Here is a 25431-nt window from a genome sequence, read left to right on the forward strand (position 1 = left end):
ATAACCTGGTGTTGTGTGATTTTTAACTTTGTACACCCCAGTCCAACACCAGCATCTCCAAGTCAGAAATGATGGTGGTTTCTTTCCTTTAAATAATGCAGCTTTTATCCTCCAACTGGCCAACTTGATTTACATTTGTTGCCATCTGTTGGTAACACTATGGGGCCATCACCTTGACCTTCTGTTGTTAATTGAAAGAGATTGCCTTATGTCCAATTAACACCTTTGCTGTTTTCAGCAATTGTATACAAAAAATATTTATTTTTTATATATACATGTGTGGTGAGATGGTTATAGGAGCAGATTGGCTATGTTGCTGGGCTGGTAACCCAATAGGAGAAAGTGAAGACTGCAGATGCTGGAGATCAGACCTGAAAATGTGTTGCTGGAAAAGCGCAGCAGGTCAGGCAGCATCCAAGGATCAGGAGAATTGACATTTCGGACATGAGCCCTTCTTCAGGTCCTGAAGAAGGGCTCATGCCCGAAATGTCGATTCTCCTGCACCGTGATAACCCAATTCCCTTGACAGATGCGTTGCAATGTCATGAGGGCATCTGAGAAAGCTAAAATGTTTTCAACTGAGTAAAATCTGAAATCATTGCTAATGAAGACAGTGCATTGACATTAAAAAGCTATTTGTTCAGCTAATAATTTGTAAGGAAGGAAAAATGTTGTCTTTTACCCGGGCTGGCCAAGACGTGACTCCAGTTCCTTGTGTTTGAATATTAACCCTCCTCTGAAATGTTCCAGCAAGTCCCTCAGTGGATTCCAGAAGGCAGCTTGTCACCACTCTCGCAAGGCTAATTAGGGATGGATAATAAATGCTTGGCTTGTTAGAGATTCCCACGTCTTTTGACTGAATAACAAATTCAATATTTCAAATGGTGTCACAAATACCACACTGTGAATGTTTGTCTTATTATTTTGTTGCAGCAGTAGTATTTTTGGCTACCCCACTGGGTACATATTTCATAGACATCAGAATTATCTTTGCATACTTCTTTCAGGGAGGTCCTTATGGGTAATCTCTTTGACTCTGGGTTTAAGTTCAACTCAATCAGTATTTGATAGTCAATGCATTAACAGTGCAGCCAAACAGGCTGAACATCAACCAATTATACACAGGACAATGCCAAGCTGAAAGCACAGGAGAGACCACTATATGTCCACAATGCTGGAAGGAGTCTTGGAAACTATACTATCACTGTTCATAGCTCCAGTTAACAATAAGCAATAAAAGTGCATGTTACCACAATGGCTTGGACTCCCCAAATGAAGTTCCTAACTTGAGCTACCCTTCCTCAATACATATGGCTCTGGTCAATGGTCCAAAGCTATTGTTTGATTCAGTTTTATCAGCACTTATTGTTCAACCCTGATATAACATTTCTTCAGAACCTTTCTTCTTTAGAGGATTCTGAGGATGAGTCATATCAGGCTTGAAGCATTAACTCAGTTTCTAGCTCCACAGAAGCTGCCAGGCATCTTGAGTGTCTCCAGCATTCTTGGTGTTTGCTTCACATATTCAGCATTCCATTGTATTTTGCTTTTATTATTGTTCATCCCTGGTTGATATTGAAGAGGTTGTGAAGGACTGGCTTCCCAGCATGTCCTTATCCAGTTGGCTTAGCTTAAACAGCTTCCTAATTGTTGCCCAGCAACGATGAAGAAACAGCATTATACGGCTGTGTCAGGACGATGCATGTGACTTGGAGGTGTATGGCAGGTGGTGGTGATCCTGTGTACCTGATGTCTTTGTCCATCTATAGGTCATCTGTTCAGAAGGTGTTGTTTAGCAGAAGGCTTGGTGCATTGCTATACCTGTAGGCAATACTCACTGCGACCACAGTATGCCAGTGATGGAGGACATCAATGTTTCATGACTTATAAGCTACTCCTCTCTCAATCTTTCTGTCTCCTTTGGCGTTAATGTCTCTGTTGCACAATTTGTGCTGTACTGTTTTCATCTTGCAGCAATATAAAATAAATCCCACAACTCCCTCCTCCCTCTCTGTGTCTCTGTAAATTCAGAAATGTCTTGTTTCAAAGTGGTTCATTAGTCAGGCCAATATTTATCAGGGTAATAATATATCTTGTCTCAGTAGTTGACCACTCAGACAGTTGTAATGAGCAACCACATACAAAATTTTCCATCAAAATGGCTCCAGGCACTTTAAAGGTCTTTGAAGGACACATTGTGTTCCTTGTAAGAATAGCATCAGTTAAAATAATGCATGATCTGCCCTGCATTGCTTCCTGTGCTGCTGAGGTAATGATTGTAGCAATAGTGAAAGGCAATTTGCATGTTGCACTCTACTGTCTCAGGAGCAGTCACCATAGGTAGCATCTTCAAGAATGGATGACTTTTTACAAACTAGCATCAGTCACGGTTCAATAGAGTTTGCAGCCTGTCCTTCTGTGGTAATGTTGAGAAGCACAAGATATGGGAACCTGTAGAGTTTAATGTCAATGAGAAGCAAGAGGCTCCAGTGAGTATAGTTCAGCCTTCTTCACCATCATGTTCCTGAGCCACTATTGCAATGTCTTACAAAAGCAGTCTCTTTAAAGTATAATGTAGCTCTTTGCATAGAGGAGCCCATGTTCTGCAAGACCTCAAGTTCCCAGGAAGGATAAAATAGAGACAAGGATAAGCTCTGATGAAGAATCATCTAGACTTGAAACATTAGCTTGCTCTCTCTCCATGGATGCTGCCTGACCTGCCGTGATCTCCAGCACTTTTTGTTTTCAGTACAGATTCCAGCATCTGCAGTTATTTGCTCCTACAGTAGACAGAATGTCTATACCTTATCCATCTTTCACTGAAGGAACAAAGACTTGTATTTAAATATAACATCTTTCACAAACAGAGAGTTTTCTAAAGTACTTTAGTTCCCAGCAGAAGCATTGAGCAACTTATAAAACAGCAAACTTCCAAAAACAGGAATAACTTAAATATGTTTCTGTGGCTGTTCACTGAGGGATAAGTATTATCCAGGAGACTGGGGAGGGTTTCATCATTGATATCGGAAGTGGTGGCTTTTGCACACACCTGAGGGAGCAGATTAAGCCTCAGTACTATATCACAACCAATGGATAACACCTCCAATGATGTAGCACACCATTGGTACTGCAGTGTAATATAGATTACGACTATGTATTCAAACCACTGGAATAGGCTTTGCACCCATCTCTTTCCAACTCACAGAGATGACAGTCCAGTGGTAACATTACTGGACTGGCAAGTCGAAGGTCCAGGTTAATATTCTGGAAGAATGGGTTTCAAATCATATCACAGTACCTGGTGGAATTTAATTTCAATGAATACATTTGGAAGTAAAAGTAAACTTTATTAATTATGATCATGGAATGATTGTTACAAAGACCCAGCTAGTTCACCAATACACTTTAGGGAAAACAGTCTGCCATCTGGACCTACACCAGACTGCAGATCCACAGTAATGTGATTGATTCTTAACTATCCACAGAAATGGCCTAACAAGCCAAACAATTCAAGGACAACTAAGGATGGCCAATAAATCCCAGCAATGTCTAGGTGTCATGGGAAATCTGAGAATTTCCATTGCTCTGCCCACTGATATCAAAAGTGTTGCTGGGACAAAACAGATGCCATCACTAGCCCAATTAATCTCGAGAAACTAATTGTAGGCACAGACAATATGAAAGAATAAACACAGAGAGCACTGGTAAAACTCAGTAGTCTGGCAACATCTTTGAAGAGAGAAACAGGTTAACATTTTGAGTCTGGTATGACTCTTCTTCAGATCTCAGGAGTCAAATGTTAAATCTGGGTTTTTTTCTCTCCATAGTTGCTGTCAGATCCACTGAGTTTCTCCAGCATTCTGTGTGTTTATTTTGGATTTACAGCATCTACTGTATTTTAACTTTAGTCCAACACAAAAGAATTAGCTAAAAGTGGCTTTAAGGTTAGAAGGGAAAGAATAAAAAGGAACCTGAGTGGCAATTGTTTTACACAGAGGGTGGTACGTGTGTGGAATGAGCTGCCAGTGGATGTGGTTGAGGTGGGTACATCAGCAACATTTAAAAGGCATTTGGACAAATACATGGATAGGAAAGGCTGAGAAGGGTATGGGCCAAGGTGCAGGGAAATGGAGTCAGCGTGGTTGGACATTTTGTTCGGTATGGACGAGTTTGGGCCAAAGTGCTACAGGACTCTATAACTCTTTGGCTGTTCATGACCACTCCATGGATGCCAATACATGTAGGGTTGCCAGCCAACGATGGCTGCATGTTTCAATCAGAAATAATTTATTTTTGATCTTATTAGTTTTAATTTGCCAGAAGGGATGAATAACTAAATCCAATCACATGGCTACCCGACCTCCATATGCAAGCATGTCTAGTATAAGCCACTTTACAAAGAAATCTGATTGCTTTCTCATCATGTTTTCCTTCACACATGATGAGATTACTGTATTATCCTAACTGCAGGGCTCTGAGTTCAAATAACACAAGACAAACCAGGAAACAGCCTGCACCTCATGTCAGTGTATTTCAGTTTTACAGCCTAAGCTTCTCAATTTTCACTTATCAGGGTGAATGCAAGAATGTCCAAATTTCAAACAGTTGATCACAAAGGTTTATGTGGAAGGATAATCAATGTTGCACACTGGCTCGTCTGCGGCAACACCTCAGCCAATAGAAGCAAACAAAGAAAAGAACAAAGAAAGTTTACAGCCCAGGAACAGGCCCTTTGGCCCTTCAAGCCTGTACCGATCCAAATCCACTATCTGAACCTATCGCCCAATTCCTAAGGATCTGTATCCCTCTGCTTCCCACCTACTCATGCACCTGTCCATCTACCATGCCTGCCTCTACCACCTCTGCTGGCAACGCGTTCCAGGCACCTACCACCCTCTGTGCAGAGTACTTTCAATAGGAGTTGACTTGTCAACCAATAATAGAAAATAGAATATAGAACATAGAACAGTACAGCACAGGAACAGACCTTTTGGCCTAGAATATTGTGCCGAACATGATACCAACCTAATCTAATCCCTTCTGCTTGCCCAGGATCCATACCCCTCCATTCCTTGCTTATTCATGTGCTTATCTAAAAGCTCCTCAAACATTTCTATCATATCTACCTCCACCACCACCTCTAGCAGCGCAATCCAAGCATCTACCACTCTCTGTGTAAAATACTTGCCCCTTACATCTTCTTTGAACTCTCCCCCTCTCACCTTAAATACAAGCCCCTTAGTATTAGACATTTCACCTCTGAGAAAAAGATTCTGACCGTCAACCCTAGTCAACCCTATCTATGCCTCTCATAATTTTATAAATTCCATCAGGTCTCCCTTCAGCCTCTGCTGCTCCAGAGGAAACAACCTAATTTTTTCTAGCCTCTTATAGCTTATGCCCTCTAATCCAGACAGCATCCTGTAAACCTCTTTTGCACCTTCTCCAAAGCCTTCCATATCCCTCCTGTAATGTGGCAATCAGAACTGAATGCAATACTCTAAGTGCAACCCAATCAATCAACACTATTTTCTCCAGTAGTATAAATACTTTGTGATTTTTGTTTCTGAAATTTGTCATTCTTGCATTTGCTCTGATGAGTGCTAAATGAGAACCTTGAGCAAAATGTTTCAAATTCTGTGGTTGCAAGTGACTGCCCACTTTACTTAATGGAATGACTGGAGAGGCTGGCTTTGTTCTCCAAACGCCTAAGATAGCAGAAGCCAAACAAGATGTTCTCAGGGACCAATGGCTTCCAGTGACATGAAAATGCTTCAATCAGAAGACATGGATTTAAGATCATTGTCAAAACAACTAGAGCTGAGATGGTCAAACATTTTTCTGTTGTGGTCTATTCTGTACTACCTGGAAGGGTGGTGACTGCAGCTTCAATAAAAAGAGATTTGGTTAAATAATTGGAACAGGAAAACAAAGTCAAGGTATTTGGGTGGGTTTTGTGGAGTGGAACAAATCAGGTTATTCTAAAGGGCAGCAGAAGAATGGTTGGACAAATGTTCTTTTCAGCTCGATGACACAGGATCGATTTATCAACATGATAGTGAGGAACATTACATTGACACAAGTGAAATTCTTTAATGGACTGATAAGATCCACGAATTGAATCTAAACTGTTAGAGATTCAATTTAACTATGTGTCAACATACATTGATTATATCTATGTAGAGGCAGAAATGACCATCACCAATTCCCTACTCTCCTTCTATACTCCTCCATAAACAAACTGTCTTGTCAATTTAGAAGCATGCAGTTCCATTCCTATTGTTCTGACCCCTCTCGTGATAAATAAATCTGTACCAGAGATTTGAATTCCTACTGGCTGACTTAAAGGAAACGTACAACGAGATTTCAAGTTTTAAGCCGTTTACTGTAACAAAGAAGCTAGAACAAACAAAAAAAACAGACTGAACATTCCTTAATGAGGACCTATTGTTCTAGACTACAGAAATCACTTATGTGATTATGTGACTTATCATCATTTTAAATCAACAGGACCACACACTATGCATATACCTTACAGGATGCTTTCTACTAAATTGTAGACTCTTCAAGAAACAATCTAAAGTAATTTCCAGATTCCAAATGATTAATTTCTCCACATTTTTCTGCGTCAGAACATAGAGCATTCTTCAAAAATCATTTCTCTCAGTTTGCTAAGGATTCTGAAACTGATACTAAACAGTAAGGCCCACTCTGAAAATTTTTCCTCCTGACCTCCTCCTGATCTCCTTCTGAAATCTTTAAATAGCTGTGGGTTGCTTCATTTCTAACAGTGGATAGGCTGTCCTGAGCATTAGCTGGCAGAGTCTTTTCCATTTGTAGATCACAGTGATGTTATTCTACTTGGCTTTCTCTCCCTCAGTGTTCCTGTTCAAAGTCTCTGAGACACAAAGTCTACTTTAACAAGCAAATCTGGTTATTATCTTTGGTGTCAGATGTAAACCTGGCAGTTGCATTTCAATAGCACACAACCTGAACCATTGAATTCCATCATAACAAAGCCACATAGGCTTATTGTTGAGCAGAACTCATAAAAAAAACCTCTTCATTACCCTATTTAAATTTAAAAATCAAATTTAAAAGGCTAAGGTTTGAAGCCTGATAACATTCTCATACATTTTTGCATTTAAAGTACAATGGTCTTCTATCTACTGAGCCACTTTAGCAAAGAATCAGTTCAGTTTGTGATCTGTACTTTTAGAAGTAGCTGTAACCCAAGCCAATTCATGACTACTTGGGATCTCATCCTGCAACATCTGGTGAGGTCTGTCCCAATTAGAAATTTAAAACATGGTTCTATGGAGCAAGAGTAGGTCATTCAGCTCTTTGAGTCTGCTATGCCCTTCCATGTCATCTGAGTTGATCATCTAACTCATTCCCCTCTTCCTGCTTTCTCCCCATACCCTTTGATTCCTGCAGTCCTCAGAACTAGAGCTACCTCCTTGAGTTTAGTGTTTTGGCCTCAAGACAATAAGAGTAAAGGTAAGGTTGTCATTATCCCAGAGGACCATTAGTCTGTTGATGGTTTAACCTGTGGGTCACCACACCTCAGGTGAGGGGGAGGTTGGGACCTTCACGGTGACCTTAGCCAGCAAAGGAATTGTGTCTGTGCTGTTGGTGTTACTCTTCATTCTTCCAAATATCCTGTGCCCCTCATCCAATGAACCCCACCCTTCAAAACCTTCAACCTTTCCTCACATTAGTCACCTGTGCCTCAGTTCACTGCATTATGATTGTGTTCTGGAACCTGCCCTTCCAGCAGCAGCCATGACCTCAGTCCTGCCATTGCTGAATTCAAGAGCTGCCAAACTCTGATAGCTGCTTTCAGATAGTGGGACTTACACTACAGGCTGGCATTTCCAGGGAGGCCCACTATTATCTGATTGGCTGGTGGTCAGTAGGGCCTTTGGTCCTGAGCTGACAGCTAAGAACCCCAGTAACTAACTGCCCGATACCAGAACCTGTGAATCAGCCGACTCTCATGTTCACTCAAGTATTCAGCCCGTCAAATGACATTTTCTGTCATTTCTATTAACTCAAGCTTTATGGGGCTACATGCTTGCAATCCACTCTCTTACAGCCATGAGTAACCTGGCAAAGTGAGCTATTGACTTTCAGGTTATGTCTGTATGAATCTAATGTTGGGAAGATTGATAGTCAAGAATGAGGGGCAGATTGCAATCTGGACTCCATTAAGCTTCGGGGATTCAAATAAATTGCATTCAATCTTTTTTTTCTTTTTGTCTTAGCTGTGCTTCAAGTGACTATTTCTCTGGGCAAAGTGGAACTCAGTGTGGGCGAGTCCAAGTTTTTCACCTGTACAGGTAAGCTCAAAGTAGATCCTTTTCTTTTGAATGATTTTGTTGCTGTTTTGGGACAATCCAGCACAAGCAGCCTTAAATTTTAAGATTGAAATATGGGTTCTCCTCCCTTTTTATGTAGCATTAATTGTGGACCTTAGCACATGTGTATATGAAGGGCTACTGCTTGATTAACTAAACAAAGGGTTCTTTATTGAACAATATTCAATGACAAATCTTGGAATACATTGATCAACACTGATCTAGCTACAGTATCAAATATTAACCAAAGCTTTATTCTTTTTTTTACTGTTATCTTGCTCTTGCATCACAGCTCTTGAGTCCATAAATGCATTGATACAACTATCAAAGATATTGGTGCATACATTAATAATCATCGAAAAGACTAAATAAGATAGAGGTTCTTTACAATACTGAGTGTAGCAGTGAATCCTGGATGTGATTTTCTCTTTGCCATATGAGATCTGCTCTGTGTAGACATGTCTTAAATTCCTGCATTTCTCTGCAACACAGCTCATATCAGCTGCTTGATCCCTTATGCACAGTTAATATGATTTGGAGATGCCGTGTTGGACTGGGGTGTACAAAGTTAAAAGTCACACAACACCAGGTTATAGTCTAACAGGTTTAATTGGAAGCACACTAGCTTTCAGAGCAATGCTCCTTCATCGGGTGATTGTGGAGGGCTCGATCATAAAACAGAATTTAAAGCAAAAATTTGCAGTGTGATGTAAAGAAGTGAAACTATCACTGTATTCTAACAGATGAAAGGCTTAACAGACAATCAATTTTTCAATGTATAATTTCAGTTACATCACACTGCAAATTTTTGCTATAAGTTCTGTGTTACAATCGAGCTCTCCACAATCACCTGATGAAGGAGCGTCGCTCCGAAAGCTAGTGTGCTTCCAATTAAACCTGTTGGACTATAACCTGGTGTTGTGTGATTTTTAATTTTGCACAATTAATAGTACAGGTCAGTAAAATATTTATTTGCTGACTACTAATGCAGGTATAGTGTTGTAGCTGAAAGTTGCATTCAGGATAAACGTGAAGCAGCTGCAAAAATGTGATTCTTCTGGCTGAAATCATGAGGCAGTCTCATAAGCCAAGTCATTTTCCATGCCACCATCTTCAGTATTTGGAATGAGATTAAAAACTCTTCTTCTGACCTTAGGAAGGTTATATTGGCCTTGAGGAGAGTACAATGTAAGTTTCCAAGAATGAAAGCTGGACTTCAGGGGTTACATTATGAGGAGAGATTACACAAATTACTCTGTTTGCTGTGGATTTCCAAAGGCTAAGAGTAATCTGATCAAAGTATTTTAAGATATTAACAGGAAAAGACAGGGCAGTAAAGATAAACTATTCCCACTGGTTGGGGATTCGAGAAGTAGGGGCCAAAGTCTATGAATTGGGATCTGACCATTCAGGAGAGATGTTAGGAAGCATTTCCACATGCAAAGGATGGTACATGTTTGGAACGCTCTTCCACAAACAGCAGTTGACACTAAACCAATTCATGATTTTAGATCTAAGATAGATATATTTTCATTCAGCAAAGGTATTAAGGGATTTGGGCCAAAGGTAGTTTGAAGTATGAAGTCAGACCACAGATCAACCATGATCTCACTGAATGGTACTACAAGTTTGAGGGGCTGAGTGGTCTCCTCCTGTTCCTATGTTCCTATCTCAATACCTGAAATTGATATGCTCCCTCACAGCATTCCAGACACAGTTACATCTTCCAGAATATTACAACAACGTCTAGGATAAGGATCAGTTCACTTCTCGGTTACCCTAATTTGTTTTTCATGGAGTCATAGAGATGTAAAGCACGAAAAGAGATCCTTCGGTCCAACCTGTCCTTACCAACCAGATATCCCAACCCAATCTAGTCCCACCTGCCAGGATCCGGCTCATATCCCTCCAAACCCTTCCTAGTCATATACCCATTTAGATGCCTTTTAAATGCTGTCATTGTACCAGTCTCCACCACTTCTTCTGCCAGCTCATTCCATACACGTACCACCCTCTGAGTGAACACATTGCCCCTTAGGTCCCTTTTATATCTTTCCCTTCTCGCCCTAAACCTATGCTGTCTAGTTCTGGACTCCTCCACCCCAGGGGGGAGCCTATTTATCCTATCCATGCCCTTCTGTAAAATCACCCCTCAGCCTCTGACACTCCAGGGAAAACAGCCCCAACTTATCCAAACTCTCCCTATAGCTCAAATCCTCCAACCTTGGCAACATCCCTGTAAATCTTTTCTGAACCCTTTCAAGTTTTACAACATCTTTCCGATAGGAAGGAGACCAGAATTGCATGCAATGTTCTAACGTGGCCTAACCAATGTTTTTTTTAACCTGTGTTACTTCGCCCCTTTCAGACTGTGCCACTAATTCTGTGCTCTCATGCCACCTTGCATAGTTCAAAGGTTATGTTTGATGACACTGCTTCCTGTGGAACAGCAAATTACCTCACTGTTTTTCGAGCACTTTGAGATATAAATGTGATGGCTGTGAAAAAGCACTATGTAAACGCAAGTCTTTCTTTTAATGTGTAACTTTGGCAGACATTGTGGACCCGTGTTGCTGGCATGACTTTGAAACAGGCTGCTCCCATGTTCATGAGAATGTGCGGCTACACCCAAACGTCACTCCATCGCATTATACACCTTCACATGCTTCTTCACACTGTGCATCTTCTGGGCCAAGCTCACAATCTGAAGACCTCCCACCTGTAACAATATTAAGCCACTAAAACATCTAGATTGTGTCTGTGATTTCCAGTCAATGTGGTTGATATGTCAGTATCTTCAGCCCTTAGTCTTTACCACATGTTGTGTACCTCTCAATGGAACTGGCGACCTGCAGTTTGCCCTCAGTATTTTGTTATAAGTGGCTATGCTGTGTTGAAGAGTGTTCTCATTTGTTTCAAAGCCTTTCTGAGCTAGTTTCAAATTTATCAGTAAGTTAGAAGGAAAAATAACTTATTTTTTTTCTGAGAGCTTGCTGATGATAAGGGATTTACTTAATTTTTACACCGTTCCTCAGTCTGTTTTCTCTTGAAAGGATGTTGCCACATATTACTGGGTCCTTTAATGTAACAGGAGAAAGCGTCGGAAACAGAAGTATTGGATATTCAACCACTAATCTCAGCAACAGACACATATGCCCTTGATTGTATTTGTCTCTTTTATGAAAGGTGTTTGTTCAGCCAACTCCACTAGAGCAGATTAATTTCCACCGACTGCATTGCTGTTTGTGGAACCTTGCTGTGTTCAAATAGTTTACCTGTGCGTGTCAGTGTGAAACCACTTGAGAAATTATTTGTTTCCTACTTTACTGTACTTTGGGAGATCAGGAGGCACCATACAAGTGCAAGGCGTTTTTTTTTGTGTTTCTTCATTCATTATAAGATGCTGCATTGAGCTAAAGAACTGTAAGGGAGAGAAGAGACAAAAAGACTTGCAATTATACAATGTATTTCATAATTCAGGACATTCCACAGGCCTTATGAGTCACTCATGTGCCTTTTAAAGGCCAGTCGCTACCATGACATCAAAAACAGGGCTGCTATTTTATGCATGGCAAGATCCCACAGAGAGCATTCTGGGAATAATCAGATAATATATTTTACTGACATTGAGGATCAGTATTGACCAGGACACCCAAGCGTGATCTCTGGAACAGAACATGCTGGAAGCAAGGGGATGAAAGATGATCAGGGGTATGCAGGAACTTAGAGTTGAGGTTGAAATCAGATCAAATGCAACTGCACGGTAGCTCATTGGTTAGCACTGTTGCCTCACAGCGCCAGGGACCCAGGTTCAATTCCAGCCTCGGGCTACTATCTGTACATTTGCACATTCTCCCCAAGTCTGCGTGGGTTTCCTCTGGGTGCTTCGGTTTCCTCCTCCAATTCAAAAATGTGCAGGTTAGGTGAATTGGCCATGCTAAATTGTCCCATAGTGTTCAGGGATATGTAGGCTCGGTTCATTAGTCAAGGGTAAATATAGAGTAGGAGAATGGGTCTGGGTGAGTTACTCTTTGGAGGGTTGTTGTGGACTTGTTGGGCCGAAGGGATTCCATGATTATCGCACGGTGGAACAGGTTCAAAGGACTGAATGGCCTACTCTTGGACCCTGTTTATTTACTCTACTGAGACTGGAGTCACAAATAGGCCAGGTTGATTGAGAAATGGACACTTCCTTCCCAGAATCTCAAGAGTGAATGAAAAGAACTTAGAGTTATAGAGTTGGCACAGAGACAGGCCTTTGGCCCAAACTGGTCCGTGCTGACCAAAATGTCCATCCATGCTAACACCATTTCCCTGCACTTGGCCCAAATTCTTCTAAACATTTCCTATCTATATATTTGTCTATATGTTGTTAATGTACCCGCCTCAACCACTTCCGCTGGCAGCTCATTCCAAATGTACACCTTGTGTGTAAAGAAGTTGCCCCTCAGGTTTCCTTTTATTCTTTCCCCTCTAACCTTAAGCTGACGTTCTCTAGTCCTCAATTCCCCAAACCTGGTAAAAAGACTGAGTGCATGCATCCTATCCAGGCCTCTCATGATTTTAAATACTTCTACAAGATCCCCCCTCAGTCTCCAATGCTGTGAAAACTTGTAGCTTGTCCAACCTCTCTCTATAACTCAGATCATTTTACAACTTGTTTTATACCAATCCAATAGCTTTCTAAGTTATGATTACTGATACTAGAAAAGAAACTGAATTCCAATACTTAAGCAGCCCACGTGAAACATGAAATCATGTTCGCAGAATAATAATTTAAGGTCTCTGGACGATGATTCAAATACAAAAAGAAACCCACTCAGCTCCCCTACTCTAGCTCTATCCTGAATTAATGAATGCCAGGCAACACAGCAGCTGTAGGTATGTGAGAGCTTAGAGAAATGACCAAAAGTCAAACAGCATTTTCACACTTACCCAGTGACTGCTGCTCTCGTGTGTTCACGGCCAGATCGTGGATGATGGTGGGGTTTGGTGTATCAGAATCTCTGCACAACTAAATAACTTGTCAGCAGCCTAGATTAACACAGTCCAGTTTTAAGAGGAGGTGTTTGCCTAGTGGTATTACCACTAGGTTCTTCATCCAGAGTCCCAGGTAATGTTCCAGGGACCCGGGTTCAAATCCCAACAGGGCAGATGGTGGAATTTGAATTCAATAGAAATCTGGAATTAAGAATCTGATGATCACCATGAATCCATCTGGTTCACTAATGTCTCTTCGCAAAGGAAGCTACCATCCTTACCTGATCTGAAGTACATATCACTCCAGACCCACAGCAATGTGGTTGACACTTAATGCCTGCTAAGATGAGCAATAAATACTGGCCTAGCCAGTGACACCCTCATCCTGTGAATTAAGGAAAAGGAAAGGTTCAGCCGGAGTGATTAGAGGTTAACTAATATGAAAGCATCAGCACAGTTGAAGGCAGAAAGAGAAAGACAATTTGGCATAAAGGCTGAAACCTCAGAGAGTCATCAACACCACCACCACCACTCCACAACAAATATTTTGTCACTGACATTGTGGAGGACTGATTCCTCCTCAAATATTAAGGAGAACTTTCAATGGAATGTATTGTGCTGGGTACTATAATAAGATCATAAGACACAGGAGCAGAAATTAGGCCATTCAGCCCAACAAGTCTACTGCACCATTCAATCATGGCTGCTGGGTTTCTCACCTGATTCTCCCACTTTCTCCCCATAACCCTTGATCTCCTTGATACTCAAGAATCTATCTATCTCAGTTGTAATTGTACTCAATGACCTGGCCTCCACAGCCTTCTGTGAGCAATGAATTCCATAGATTCACCACTCTCTGGCTGAAGAAGTTTGTCCTTATCTCCATTATAAAAGGTTTAGATTAGATTAGATTACAGTACAGTGTGGAAACAGGCCCTTCGGCCCAACAAGTCCACACCGACCTGCCGAAGCGCAACCCACCCATACCCCTACATTTACCCCTTACCTAACACTATGGGCAATTTAGCATGGCCAATTCACCTGACCTGCACATCTTTGGACTGTGGGAGGAAACCGGAGCACCCGGAGGAAACCCACACAGACACGGGGAGAACGTGCAAACTCCACACAGTCAGTCGCCTGAGGCGGGAATTGAACCCGTGTCTCAGGCATTGTGAGGCAGCAGTGCTAACCACTGTGCCACCGTGCCGCCCCCTTTACTCTAAGACTGTGGCCTTGGATCCTAGACTCTCCTACCAATAGAAACATCTTCTCAGCATCCACTCTGGCCAGGCCATTCAGTAATCTGTAAGTTTCAATTAAATGCCCCTCATCTTTCTAAACCACATCAAGTATAGACCCAGAGTCCTCAAATGTTCCTCGTATGTTAAGCCTTTCATTCCTGGGACCATTCTCACAACCCAGTCCAGGACCACCTCTGAAGCCCAAGTTTCAGGGCCATACCGAAGAGTAAGAAGGTTGACTGCCTTAATTGCAATCCTCTTGGTATCAGAACAATGTTGCTGTCATCAAAGGCTCTCATCTTTAAGCATACGACAGCAGCACTCGTAGACTAGACATAATGTTGAATCTCTGCACTGATATTCGGCTTCGATCAGAGGTAGCTTGCGAAAGCAATGGAAATATTCCACATTTGGGAAGATTTCTCCATTGATATTAATGGAGGAATGACCAGAACTTGACTGGGGACAGATTAGTAAAGGATTTGAATTTTCTTTACACATACATATATGTCAGCAAGTACTAACACAGAAAAGGAACTGGAGAAAGGAATGCGAATGATCTCAAGGCCAAGAACCAATACTATACCCTAAGAGCGCCTCCCAAGCGTATTGTTGGAGATGCTGCTCTAGGATCAGGCTTAACAGCCACACAAAGAGCCACAGAGTCCATGTCCAGTGACACGGAATTTCCCAGGTGGAAAATCATGATCATTAATGAATGATTGATGATGATAATGAATCTGTGAAGGTATAATTTCTGATTTTGAAGAAGTGAGATGCACATATGAGGAAGAACTTGTTCTGGGGAGAAGGCAGGAAAGTGGACTTGTGGATTAACAGATCAGTCACGATCCCATTGTATGGCAGTGCAGACTCAATGGGCTGAATGGTCTACTCCAGTTGTTGTGTCTTATGTTGTAGATCCAACTAGCTAGAGTCACTTCAATTCCATGCACAGTCCAATCAAAGGATCTTGTGAGTGTATTGGAGCCACAGATTGAAAAACCCTCATTGATTAATCAAATTACCCACTTACAATTGAATAGATTACATTCATCGTTCAAAACATTGAGACAGTACCAAACATGGAGAGGTGGTTCACTGTGAGGTTTATAAAAGCCATTTGCAAGACAATACAGCAGAATAGATTAGAGTGGTACTGGAAAAGCACAACAGATCAGGCAGCATCTGAGGAGCAGGAAAAAATGATGTTCCGGGCAAAAGCCCTTCATCAGGAATGATGAAGGGCTTCCTGATGAAGGGCTTCTGCTCGATATATTGATTTTCCGATTCCTGATGAAGGGCTTCTGCTCGATATGTTGATTTTCCGATTCCTAATGAAGGGTTTTTGCCCAAAACATCGATTTTCCTGCTCCTCGGATGCTGCCTGACCAGCTGTGCTTTTCCAGCACCACTCTAATTTTGACTCTAATCTCCAGCATCTGCAGCCCTGACTTTCACCTAATACAGCAGAATAGGCAGGCAGTCCTGAAGAAGGGCCTGTGCCCGAAACGTCGAATCTCCTGTTCCCTGGATGCTGCCTGACCTTCTGTGCTGTTCCAGCAATAAAGTTTCAACTTTGATCTCCAGCATCTGCAGACCTCACTTTCTCCAGGCAAGTGGCAAATGGAAGTTAATACTTCCATGAGGTGATGCAGGAAAGTTTGAGATGAGCTAATGTTTTAAAGAATGTGTGCAAACATAAGTACTCAGGGATGCATGTGCATCAATCTTTGGAGTGGTAGAGTATATTGAAAGTATTGTTAGTAAAGCACGTGGGATCTTGGGCTTCACAATTTAGAGGCATTGAGTACAAAAGCCGGAGAGTTAGGTTGAACATGTATAAAGCTCTACATTGCATCTAGTTCTGGTCACCAATCTTTAGAAAGAATGTGGGATTTGTCAGAAAAGGCAGAAGAGACTTGTGATAATGGTTTGAAAGAATCAAGATTTTAGTTATATGTTTAGGCTATTTGTATCCTTGGAAGAAAGAAGAATAGAGGAGATTTTATTGAAGTTTACAAAGTTATGACAAGTTTGGATAAGTAATGCAAGGGAACATTGTTCTTAATACCATTGACCAGAAGCTGAAATCCAATACCATATAAATGCAGTGGCAGTAGGAACAGATCAGAGACGAGGACTATTGTGGTGAGTAACTCATCTCCTGACTCTCCAGAGACTGTCCACCACCCACAGGGCCCAAGGTTACTCCCCAGTTGCCTAGAAGGCTGCAGCTCCAACAAGTCAAGAACCTTAACACTATCCAGGACAAAGCAGCCCGCTTGATTGGCACCACACCCACAACCACTCCCTCCACTACTGCTGCTCAATCACAGCAGTGTGTATTATCTACAAGATGCATTGCAGAAATTTACCAAGGCTACTTATACAATGGCTTCCAAACCCATGACTATGAATATCGAGAAGGACAAGGGTAGCAAATGCATGGGTTCACTCATCCTCTCCAAACTGCTCACTATTGGTTTTCTGATGCTCTTGGCAAAGACATCCTATGGAAAGCAGTGCAGGATGAAATTAAAGGGTAGGCAACAAAAGCAGAAAGGAAAGTAATACTCCAGACTTAAAAAGGAGTTTGTGTCCAACCCTAAATGTCCTTGTGATTCTCCTGTTCAGTCTATCTGGATCTCACTTTCAGGAAAAAATGTTATGCATAATCCTGCAAAACAATAACGTTTCCCAAATTTTAAGACTATGCATTTAATCAAATTGACACCTTTGACAATGTACATCCAGTATCTGCAGTCCTCACTTTTGCCTCACAAATGTATAGCCGTCCCTTTAGTGTCAGTGGGCTGAAATCCTGGAAATCCCTCCCTCTCGATATTGTGGGTCAATGACGGCACATGTTAGTTGAAGCAGAGAACTCACCACCACCATCACAAGGGCAATTAGGGACAGGAAAAAAATGCTGGCCCAGGCAGGGATGCCAACATCCCTTGCATGAATAAGAAAATGCTAATTAGAGTCATAGAGATGTACAGCCCGGACAGAGACCTTCGGTCCAACTTGTCCATGTTGGACCAAAGTATACAGCTCTAAATATTGAGGCTATAAGGACAGAGACATTACAATTGAGATTGACTCTTACATAATCTCAATAATTTTCTATCTGGAAAGGCTAGACAGTGATCAGAAGTGGGAATACTACCTGGCCAACCTTTCTCTGCCCAGCCCAGAAACATTACAGTAAATAAAAGGACCATCCTTTTATTGATTTCCCGCAGAGAATTGATTAGGCATTTTGTAGTGAATTCTCCTAAACAGACTACCATTCCCTTATAACCTGTCTGTTGTGGCTCAGCTGTTAGCTCTTTTATCTCTGAAGGTTCAGGTTAAGGCTTCGCTTTAAGACTTGAGTACAAGTATATAAGGTTGTCCCTCCGTTGCATTACTGAGAGAGTGCTGAATTGCTGGAGGTAATGCTTTTCAGATCAGGCATTAAACTGAGGCATCATCTGCCAGCTCAGATAGATGTAAAAGTTCCCATGGCATTATCCTGAAGGTGAGGGAGGGAGTTAATGCAGGTATCTTGGCCAATACTTGTTCCTCAATCAACAAAACATCTGGACAGCATTACACTTCAGTTTGACAGAGCTTGCACTGTGTTAATCATTTCCTGTATTCCCTAAAGCACGACAAGAAAATAAAAAAGGAATATAAAAGAGAAAATAATAAAGTGATGTACAAAGGAAGCAAGGGTGACGTGAGAAAAATTGAATTGGTTCACCCAGGGATGGAATGCACTGCTGAACAGTGTGGTGGAGACAAGTTGCATTGAGGCATTCAATAGAGCATTTGGTTTTGGATAGAAATGCTGTGCAGAGATATGGGGAAAAGGCAGGAGAATGGCACTGCAGGCACAATGGACCAAGCATGTGCAGTTTTGGTCTCCAATTTTGAGGAAGGTAATTCTGGCTATTGAGGGAGTGCAGTGTAGGTTCACGACGTCAATTCCCGGAAAGACGGGACTATCATATGTTGAAAGATTGGAGCAACTGGGCTTGTATACACTTGAGTTTAGAAGGATGAGAGGGGATCTGATTGAGACATATAAGATTATTAAAGGATTGGACACTCTGGAGGCAGGAAGCATGTTTCCACTGATGGGTGAGTCCAGAACCAGAGGACACAGTTTAAAAATAAGGGGTAGGCCATTTAGAACAGAGTTGAGGAGAAATTTCTTCACCCAGACAGTGGTGGGTGTGTGGAATGCTCTGCCCAGAAGCCAGTGGAGGCCAAGTCTCTGGATACCTTCAAGAAAGAGATGGAGAGAGCTCTTAAAGATAGTGGAATCAAGGGTAATGGAGATAAGGCAGGAACAGGATACTGATTGTGGATGATCAGCCATGATCATACAGAATGGTGGTGCTGGCTCGAAGGGCCGAGTGGCCTACTCTTGCACCTATTGTTTATTATTTATTGTCATCATCCTTCTTGACCATAACAATTCTGTTGCTCTGTTACTACTTCCACACAACTTCACTGGCAAGATGGCACTTTGAGAATCAATGTCTGTGAAATGTGCCTTGTAAGTCAAAGTATTTCTTTTAGCTTCATTAATACATGTTGATGAGGTTAGCATGGGATATATCAGGGAATTTATTGGTCAAAATATCTACTTCCCAAACATCTCCCCACTGCTGCCAATCATCCCATTAGCTCAGGGTTTTTGTGGTATAGTGGTAGTGTCCCTACCTTTGGGTTAGAAGGCTAGGGTTCAAGTCTCACCTGCTCCAAGAATGGTCATTCTAATAATTAACAGCTATAACAGTAACAGGGATCAATTGGAAATGGTGAGTAAAACTTCAGCTAACTTCCATTTTCAAAGTTTGTGCGAAGATTTGTAGCTCGGGTGCTCGTTGCTGTGGTTCTGTTCGCCGAGCTGGAAGTTTTTGTTGCAAACGTTTCGTCCCCTGGCTAGGCGACATCATCAGTGCTTGGGAGCCTCCTGCGAAGCGCTTCATTGATGTTTCCTCCGGTGTTTATAGTGACCTGCAATGCACCACTTTAATACGTGCCTGGATTATGTCGTATGTGCTCATTGGAGGGGGACTCAAAGCCACAATCGTCTGACTCCGGATGTGGAAATGCTGGCAACTGAGTTACATCATACCAAGGGAGCCCTGGACCTGTCTGAGTGAGAGGGAAATGGCTGCAGAGCTCAATATGAGGGGAAGTAATATGGAGGCTAGAATTTGAAGAGGTCAAGTAAATTGTGTCATACACGATATTAATGTGTCGGAGACTGCAAGGAGGAAGAGTTAATATCAATGCAGGGAGAGCATGGAGGAGAAACATAAAAGAAAAACTAATAAGTTCAAGGCTGAAAGCTGAATCTGAGCTCAAGGATATTAGAGTCATAGAGTTATACAGCATAGAAACAGACCCTTCGGTCTAACTCGTCCATATAATATAGAACCTAGAACAGTACAGCCAATGATGTTGCACCGAACACAATGCCAAATTAAACTAATTCCCTCTGCCTGCCCTTGGTCCATATCCCTCCATTCCTTGCATATTCATGTGCCGATGTAAAAGTTTCTTAAATGCCCTATCTGCCTCCACCACCACCTCTAACAGTGCATTCCAGACTCCTACCACTCTCTGGCTCAGTGGTTAGCACTGCTGCCTCACAGCACCAAGGATCTGGGTTTGATTCCAGCCTCGGGTGACTGTCTGACTGGAGTTTGCACATTCTCCCCGTGTCTGCGTGACTTTCCTCTGGGTGCTCTGGTTTCCTCCTACAATCCAAAGATGTGCAGGTTAGGGCAATTAGCCGTACTAAATTGCCCATTGTGTTCAGGGATGTGTAAGTTAGGTGCATTAGTCTGAGGTAAATGTAGAATAATAGGGTCTGGGTGGGTTACTCTTTGGAGGGTCAGATTGGACTTGTTGGGCCAAATGGCCTGTTTGCACACTGTTAAGGATTTTATGATTCTATCTCCTTTGAGCTTTCCCCCTCTCACCTTGAATGCATGCCCCCTAGTTTTAGGCATTTAATTCGACTGGGACAACACTACTATCATAGGGCAAGCCAGACAGAGAACAGCCAGGGAATTCCTAGAGGCATGGCATTCATCCACAAACTCCATCAACAAACACATCGACCTGGACCCAATATACCAACCACTACAGCGGACAGCTGAAACTGACAACCGGAAGCGGCAGGGACAGACCACTATAAACACCGGAGGAAACATCAAAGAAGCGCTTCGCAGGAGGCTCCCAAGCACTGATGATGTCGCCTAGCCAGGAGACGAAACGTTTGCAACAAAAACTTCCAGCTCGGCGAACAGAACCACAACAACTTCCATTTTTTTAAGAAGATCTCACTAACTAATAGTCCCAAGGCTTGCTCAAACATTGACACATGCTGCAAAAAGGCTATGCTTGATTTAACAAAGGAACACTCAGGATCAAATTGCAATTAGATTATGGCCCATTAACATTTAAAAATAAATCAGAATATCTTGTTTTAACCAATAGGATAACACAAGATTTGTTTTTTTCTGAAAAAGGTATACTTAATTGTGCATAAAAGAATGAAGCAGATCAAACACTACTAAATTAATAATATGTTCATGACTACATTCAATGTAGCGAGCAGGAGGGCATGCCAGGGCAATGCCAGTCATACTTAAAAATCAGGTATCAACTTGGTGAAGCTACAAACTAGGATTACTGGCATTCCAAACAGCATAAATTCTGAGTGGTTAAGTGCTAAGTGATTTCACAAATGACGGCTCAGGTCTAAGCACTGCACTCCTGATTCACCCACTTGTTAATGGTGTTGATCAATTAATCAACACAATGAAAGAGGATGTTCCTCTACAATCCCCATCTGCAATGATAGTGCAAAAGATAAGACTGAAACATTTGCAAAAATCCTCAGCCACAAGTACCGAGTGGGTGGGTCCCCAGTATCACAGATGCCAATTTTCAACCAATTAGATTTACTCCAGGTGAGATTGAGAAACAGTTACAGGCAAAGATTATGAGCCCTGACAATATTTCGAAAGACTTGTGCTCCAGAGTTTGCAGTGCCTCTTGTCAAACTGTTTCTGTGCAATTACAACACAGGCATCTACTGGGCAATGTTGCAAAAAAGGACAAATCCAATGAATAGGAAGGGTTTAGAGGGATATGAGTCAAGTGCTGGCAAATGGGACTAGATTAGTTTAGGATATCTGTTCGACATGGGCATGTTGGACCAAAAGCTCTGTTTTTGGGCTGTACATCTCTATGACTCCATGACTCTAGCCAATTATTGCCCAATCAATTAGCCTTCAATTATTAGTAACATAATGGATGGGGTCATCAACAGTATTATTATGCTGCTCTTGTTTTGCAATAACCTGCTCACTGATGCTCAGCTTGGGTTCACTCAGCTCGAAACCTCATTATAGCCTTGGTTCTAACATGGATAAAGAACTGAATTCCAGAAATGAAGTGAAGGTTACTGTCCTTAACATCAAATCCACATTTGACTGACTACAGCCTCAGGAGCGTGAGCAAAGCTGGAGTCAATAGGAATGGGGAGAAACCTCTCCTGTTGTCCAGGTCATACTTGGCACAATGAGAATGACTATGGTTATTGGAGATCAGTCAAGATAGCTCCAAAACATCTCTGCAGAAATTCCTCAGGCAAGTGTGCTAGGCCCAATGATTTTCAGCTAGTCTATTCATCAGAAAGTCAGAGGTGGGGAAGTTCACTGATGATTGTGAAATGTTCAGCACCATTCAAGACTCCTCAAATACTGAAACAGTCCATGTCCAAAAGCAAAAAATCAGAGGCAATATTCAGGCTTGCGCTGAGAAATGGCAAAAATAACATTTGTACCACAGAAGTGACAGGCAAAGCACATCTCCAACAAGAGGGAATCTAACCACTGTCCCTTGACATTGAATGGTATTACCATTACTGAATACCCCTCTCAAAATACTAGGGATTTATCATTAACCAGAGACTGATCTGCACTAGCCATGTAAATAGTGGCTGAAAGAGCAAGTTAGAGGCTAGGAATCCTGCAGTGAGTAACTCACCTCCTGACTCCCCAAAGCCCGTCAACCATCTTGAAGTCACAAGTCAGGGGCATTGTAGAATATTCCCAACTCGCCTGGATGAATCCAGCTCCAACAACTCTCAAGAAGCTCAACGCCATTTAGGACAAAGCAGCCTGTTTGACCATGTCCACAAGGAGCCAGTCCATCCATCACTGACACTCAGTAATAGCAATGTGTGGCATCTCGTGGATGCATGCAGAAAATCACCAGGGACCCTTGGAGAGAACTTTCCATTACCATCTAGAAGGAGGGCAGCAGATACATGGGAATGCCACTTACAATTCCCCTCCAAGCCACTCACCATTCTTATGTGAAAATATATAGTTATTACTTCACTGTCGCTGGGTCAAAATCCTGGAACAACTTCCCTGTGGATATTAAGGGTTTAGCAACAGCACATGGATTGCTGCAGTTCAAGAAGTCATCTCACAACCACCTTCTCAAGGGCAACTAGGGATGGACAATAAATACTGGTTCTTGATTTGAGATGTTCAGTTCATGTCTAAAACCCAGAATTTCAGAACTAAATAATTCCTCTAAAATATAAACTAGATATTTGCAACAATTATTCTGGATCAGTGGTGCTGGAAGAGCACAGCAATTCAGGCAGCATCCGAGGACAGGCGATATTTGCAACAATTAGATGAGCATCTTAAGACTCTCAAAGCTTTTCTGGAATTTCACAAAGGCATAATACATGGAAATAGGATCGATCCAGCAAGGTCTGCATCAAGGACGACTCCACATTGGTGTGTGATGTTTGGTGAAGGAGTCCCTCGTTATGCCCTGACTCAAGGTATTAACAGCAGGAACAACACTGCTCCATAGCAGCAGCTCGAGTTAACATTACGCTTCACACATAAGTGACAGGTAAAGCACATCTCCAACTAGAGAGAATCAAACCAATGGCAATACCATCACTGAATACCCAATTATCAGAATACAAGTGGATGAAAATTGCAAAGCAAAAGTAACCTCACGCTGGACTAGATGCCTGTGGATGTGATTAATCAAACAAGTCCTTGGACTGTTAAGCTCATTTATTGAAGGATACAACTTAAAGATGCGACATGATGTGGAAAGGCCAGTGTTGGACTGGGTTGGACAAGGTCAAAAAACAAATGACACCAGATTAATAGTCCAACAGGTTTATTTGAAAACACTAACTTTCAGAGGGCTGCTGTGGAAGGAGCAGCACTCCAAAAGGAAGATTATATAGACACCTGCGTACCCTAAAATTGAGGAAATTAACTCAGTCTTCAATGAAGTGTTTCAAGACTGCAGATTAACACATACGCTAATTAGATTTATCAAGTGCAAATTAAATAATGTAATATGCTTTAATTTGCAACAGCACTTAATATTCTAATGGCTTCTTCAATTCATTTTAAGAAATGTGTGACTATCACTGCTCAGCATTCAAAATAACTTGGCCCCAGTTCCAACTTCAGTTTCCACACTAATGAATCAAATCATCCCCTTTCAAAGGTTCCTTCAGAACACGTCAGCCAGTTTGCTTCACAATGAGCACTTGCAAACCGATGAGATGACTGAGACCATGAGACATTTTCTCTAAAGTCCAACAATCTTGATGCTTGTGAGTGTAGAAGCTTGATGCAGAATCTCAGCAAATTCCTCTGTGAGGTCTTCGTAAAGGGTTATCAAATGAAGTGAGATAAACTTTCTCTCACACAGCGAGAAGTTAGGGTGTGGAATGCACTGCCTGGAAATGTGGTGGAGGCAGGTTCAGCTGAGGCCTTCAAGAGAGGCATTGGGTGGTTACTTAGATAGAAATGTTGTGCAGGAGTATGGGGAAAAGGCAGAAAGTTGACATGAAGTAATAGAAGTAGTTCAGGCACGATGGGCCAAATGGCCTCCTTCTACACTGTAAGAATTCAGTGATTCTGTAAAGGACAAGGCATGATGGGTCAATTTTACAGATGTAGCTACAGTCCAAAATTACTTAGTTGACTGTCAAACACTTTGTGACACTCTGAGACCCGAAGACGCAGTACCTCAGTCCTTCTTCCCTCTTCCCTCTTCCCTCGCAACAAAGGTAGAACATCTGAGCTTTTGAGATGAAGAAAATTTATGAGGATGTCCAAAACCAGCATCAGGATTGAATGGGCTGTTGGAAAAGGGATGCTGAGGGAGATTTTTTTGAGCTTACAAAAACTGTGGGGACCCTTGGTAGAGTGGATGGGAAGGATCTATTTACCTCAGCAAAGAAGTCAGTGACTATCAGGCTTGGATCAGTGGGAAGATAATAGGGGAGGTGGGTTCAGTGATTTTAACAATGTTAGTCAACTGAACCTCATAGAATATGAGTTCCCTGATTGGACTGTTAATCTTGTCTGGAACTCTGAGAGCTGACTCCAAAAAGGCAGTACTAGAGTCAAGGACTGTTCATGTGTAAATAAAGGGTGACTTGGTGATGGACGACAAATGTCTGTGGAGCTAATTCATTGGCAACGAGAATAAAACATGTTCCTGAAGAAACTCGCTTGCGATAGTCATCTTTGAGTTGGGGTCAGCATTTCTCACATCATGCCTTTGTTTGGCAAGCTTGACTCATTCAACCCTGCCATCAAGGACTATGATCAGTATGTGGAGAGAATGCATTATTTTTTCTGGGCAAATAATATTGTGGCAGAGGAAAGCAATGAGTAATTCCCCTGACAGCATGTGGAGCCACAACTTTTCCTGTTATTTGGAGTCTCGCTTACCTTGAAGCATCAGATACTAAAACCTGTCAAGAA

The 25431-nt window shown here is 41.9% G+C and overlaps 1 protein-coding gene across 3 annotated transcripts in view; it reads left to right on the forward strand.

Annotated features, from left to right (window-relative positions):
• The window catches only part of LOC122555418 (neural cell adhesion molecule 2-like), a 1561904-nt gene that overhangs the window by 1015386 nt on the left and 521087 nt on the right, over positions 1-25431 (forward strand). For 2 of the 3 annotated variants that reach the window (XM_043701408.1, XM_043701406.1), the window contains exon 2: positions 8268-8342. The exons of the other annotated variant lie outside the window; for it this stretch is intronic. In XM_043701408.1, the coding sequence (XP_043557343.1) occupies positions 8268-8342 (75 nt within the window). The remainder of the gene's footprint in view (positions 1-8267; positions 8343-25431) is intronic. 3 annotated transcript variants of the gene reach the window in all.

Source organism: Chiloscyllium plagiosum, chromosome 12 (assembly GCF_004010195.1).
Source record: "Chiloscyllium plagiosum isolate BGI_BamShark_2017 chromosome 12, ASM401019v2, whole genome shotgun sequence".
NCBI classification, from domain to species: domain Eukaryota; kingdom Metazoa; phylum Chordata; class Chondrichthyes; order Orectolobiformes; family Hemiscylliidae; genus Chiloscyllium; species Chiloscyllium plagiosum.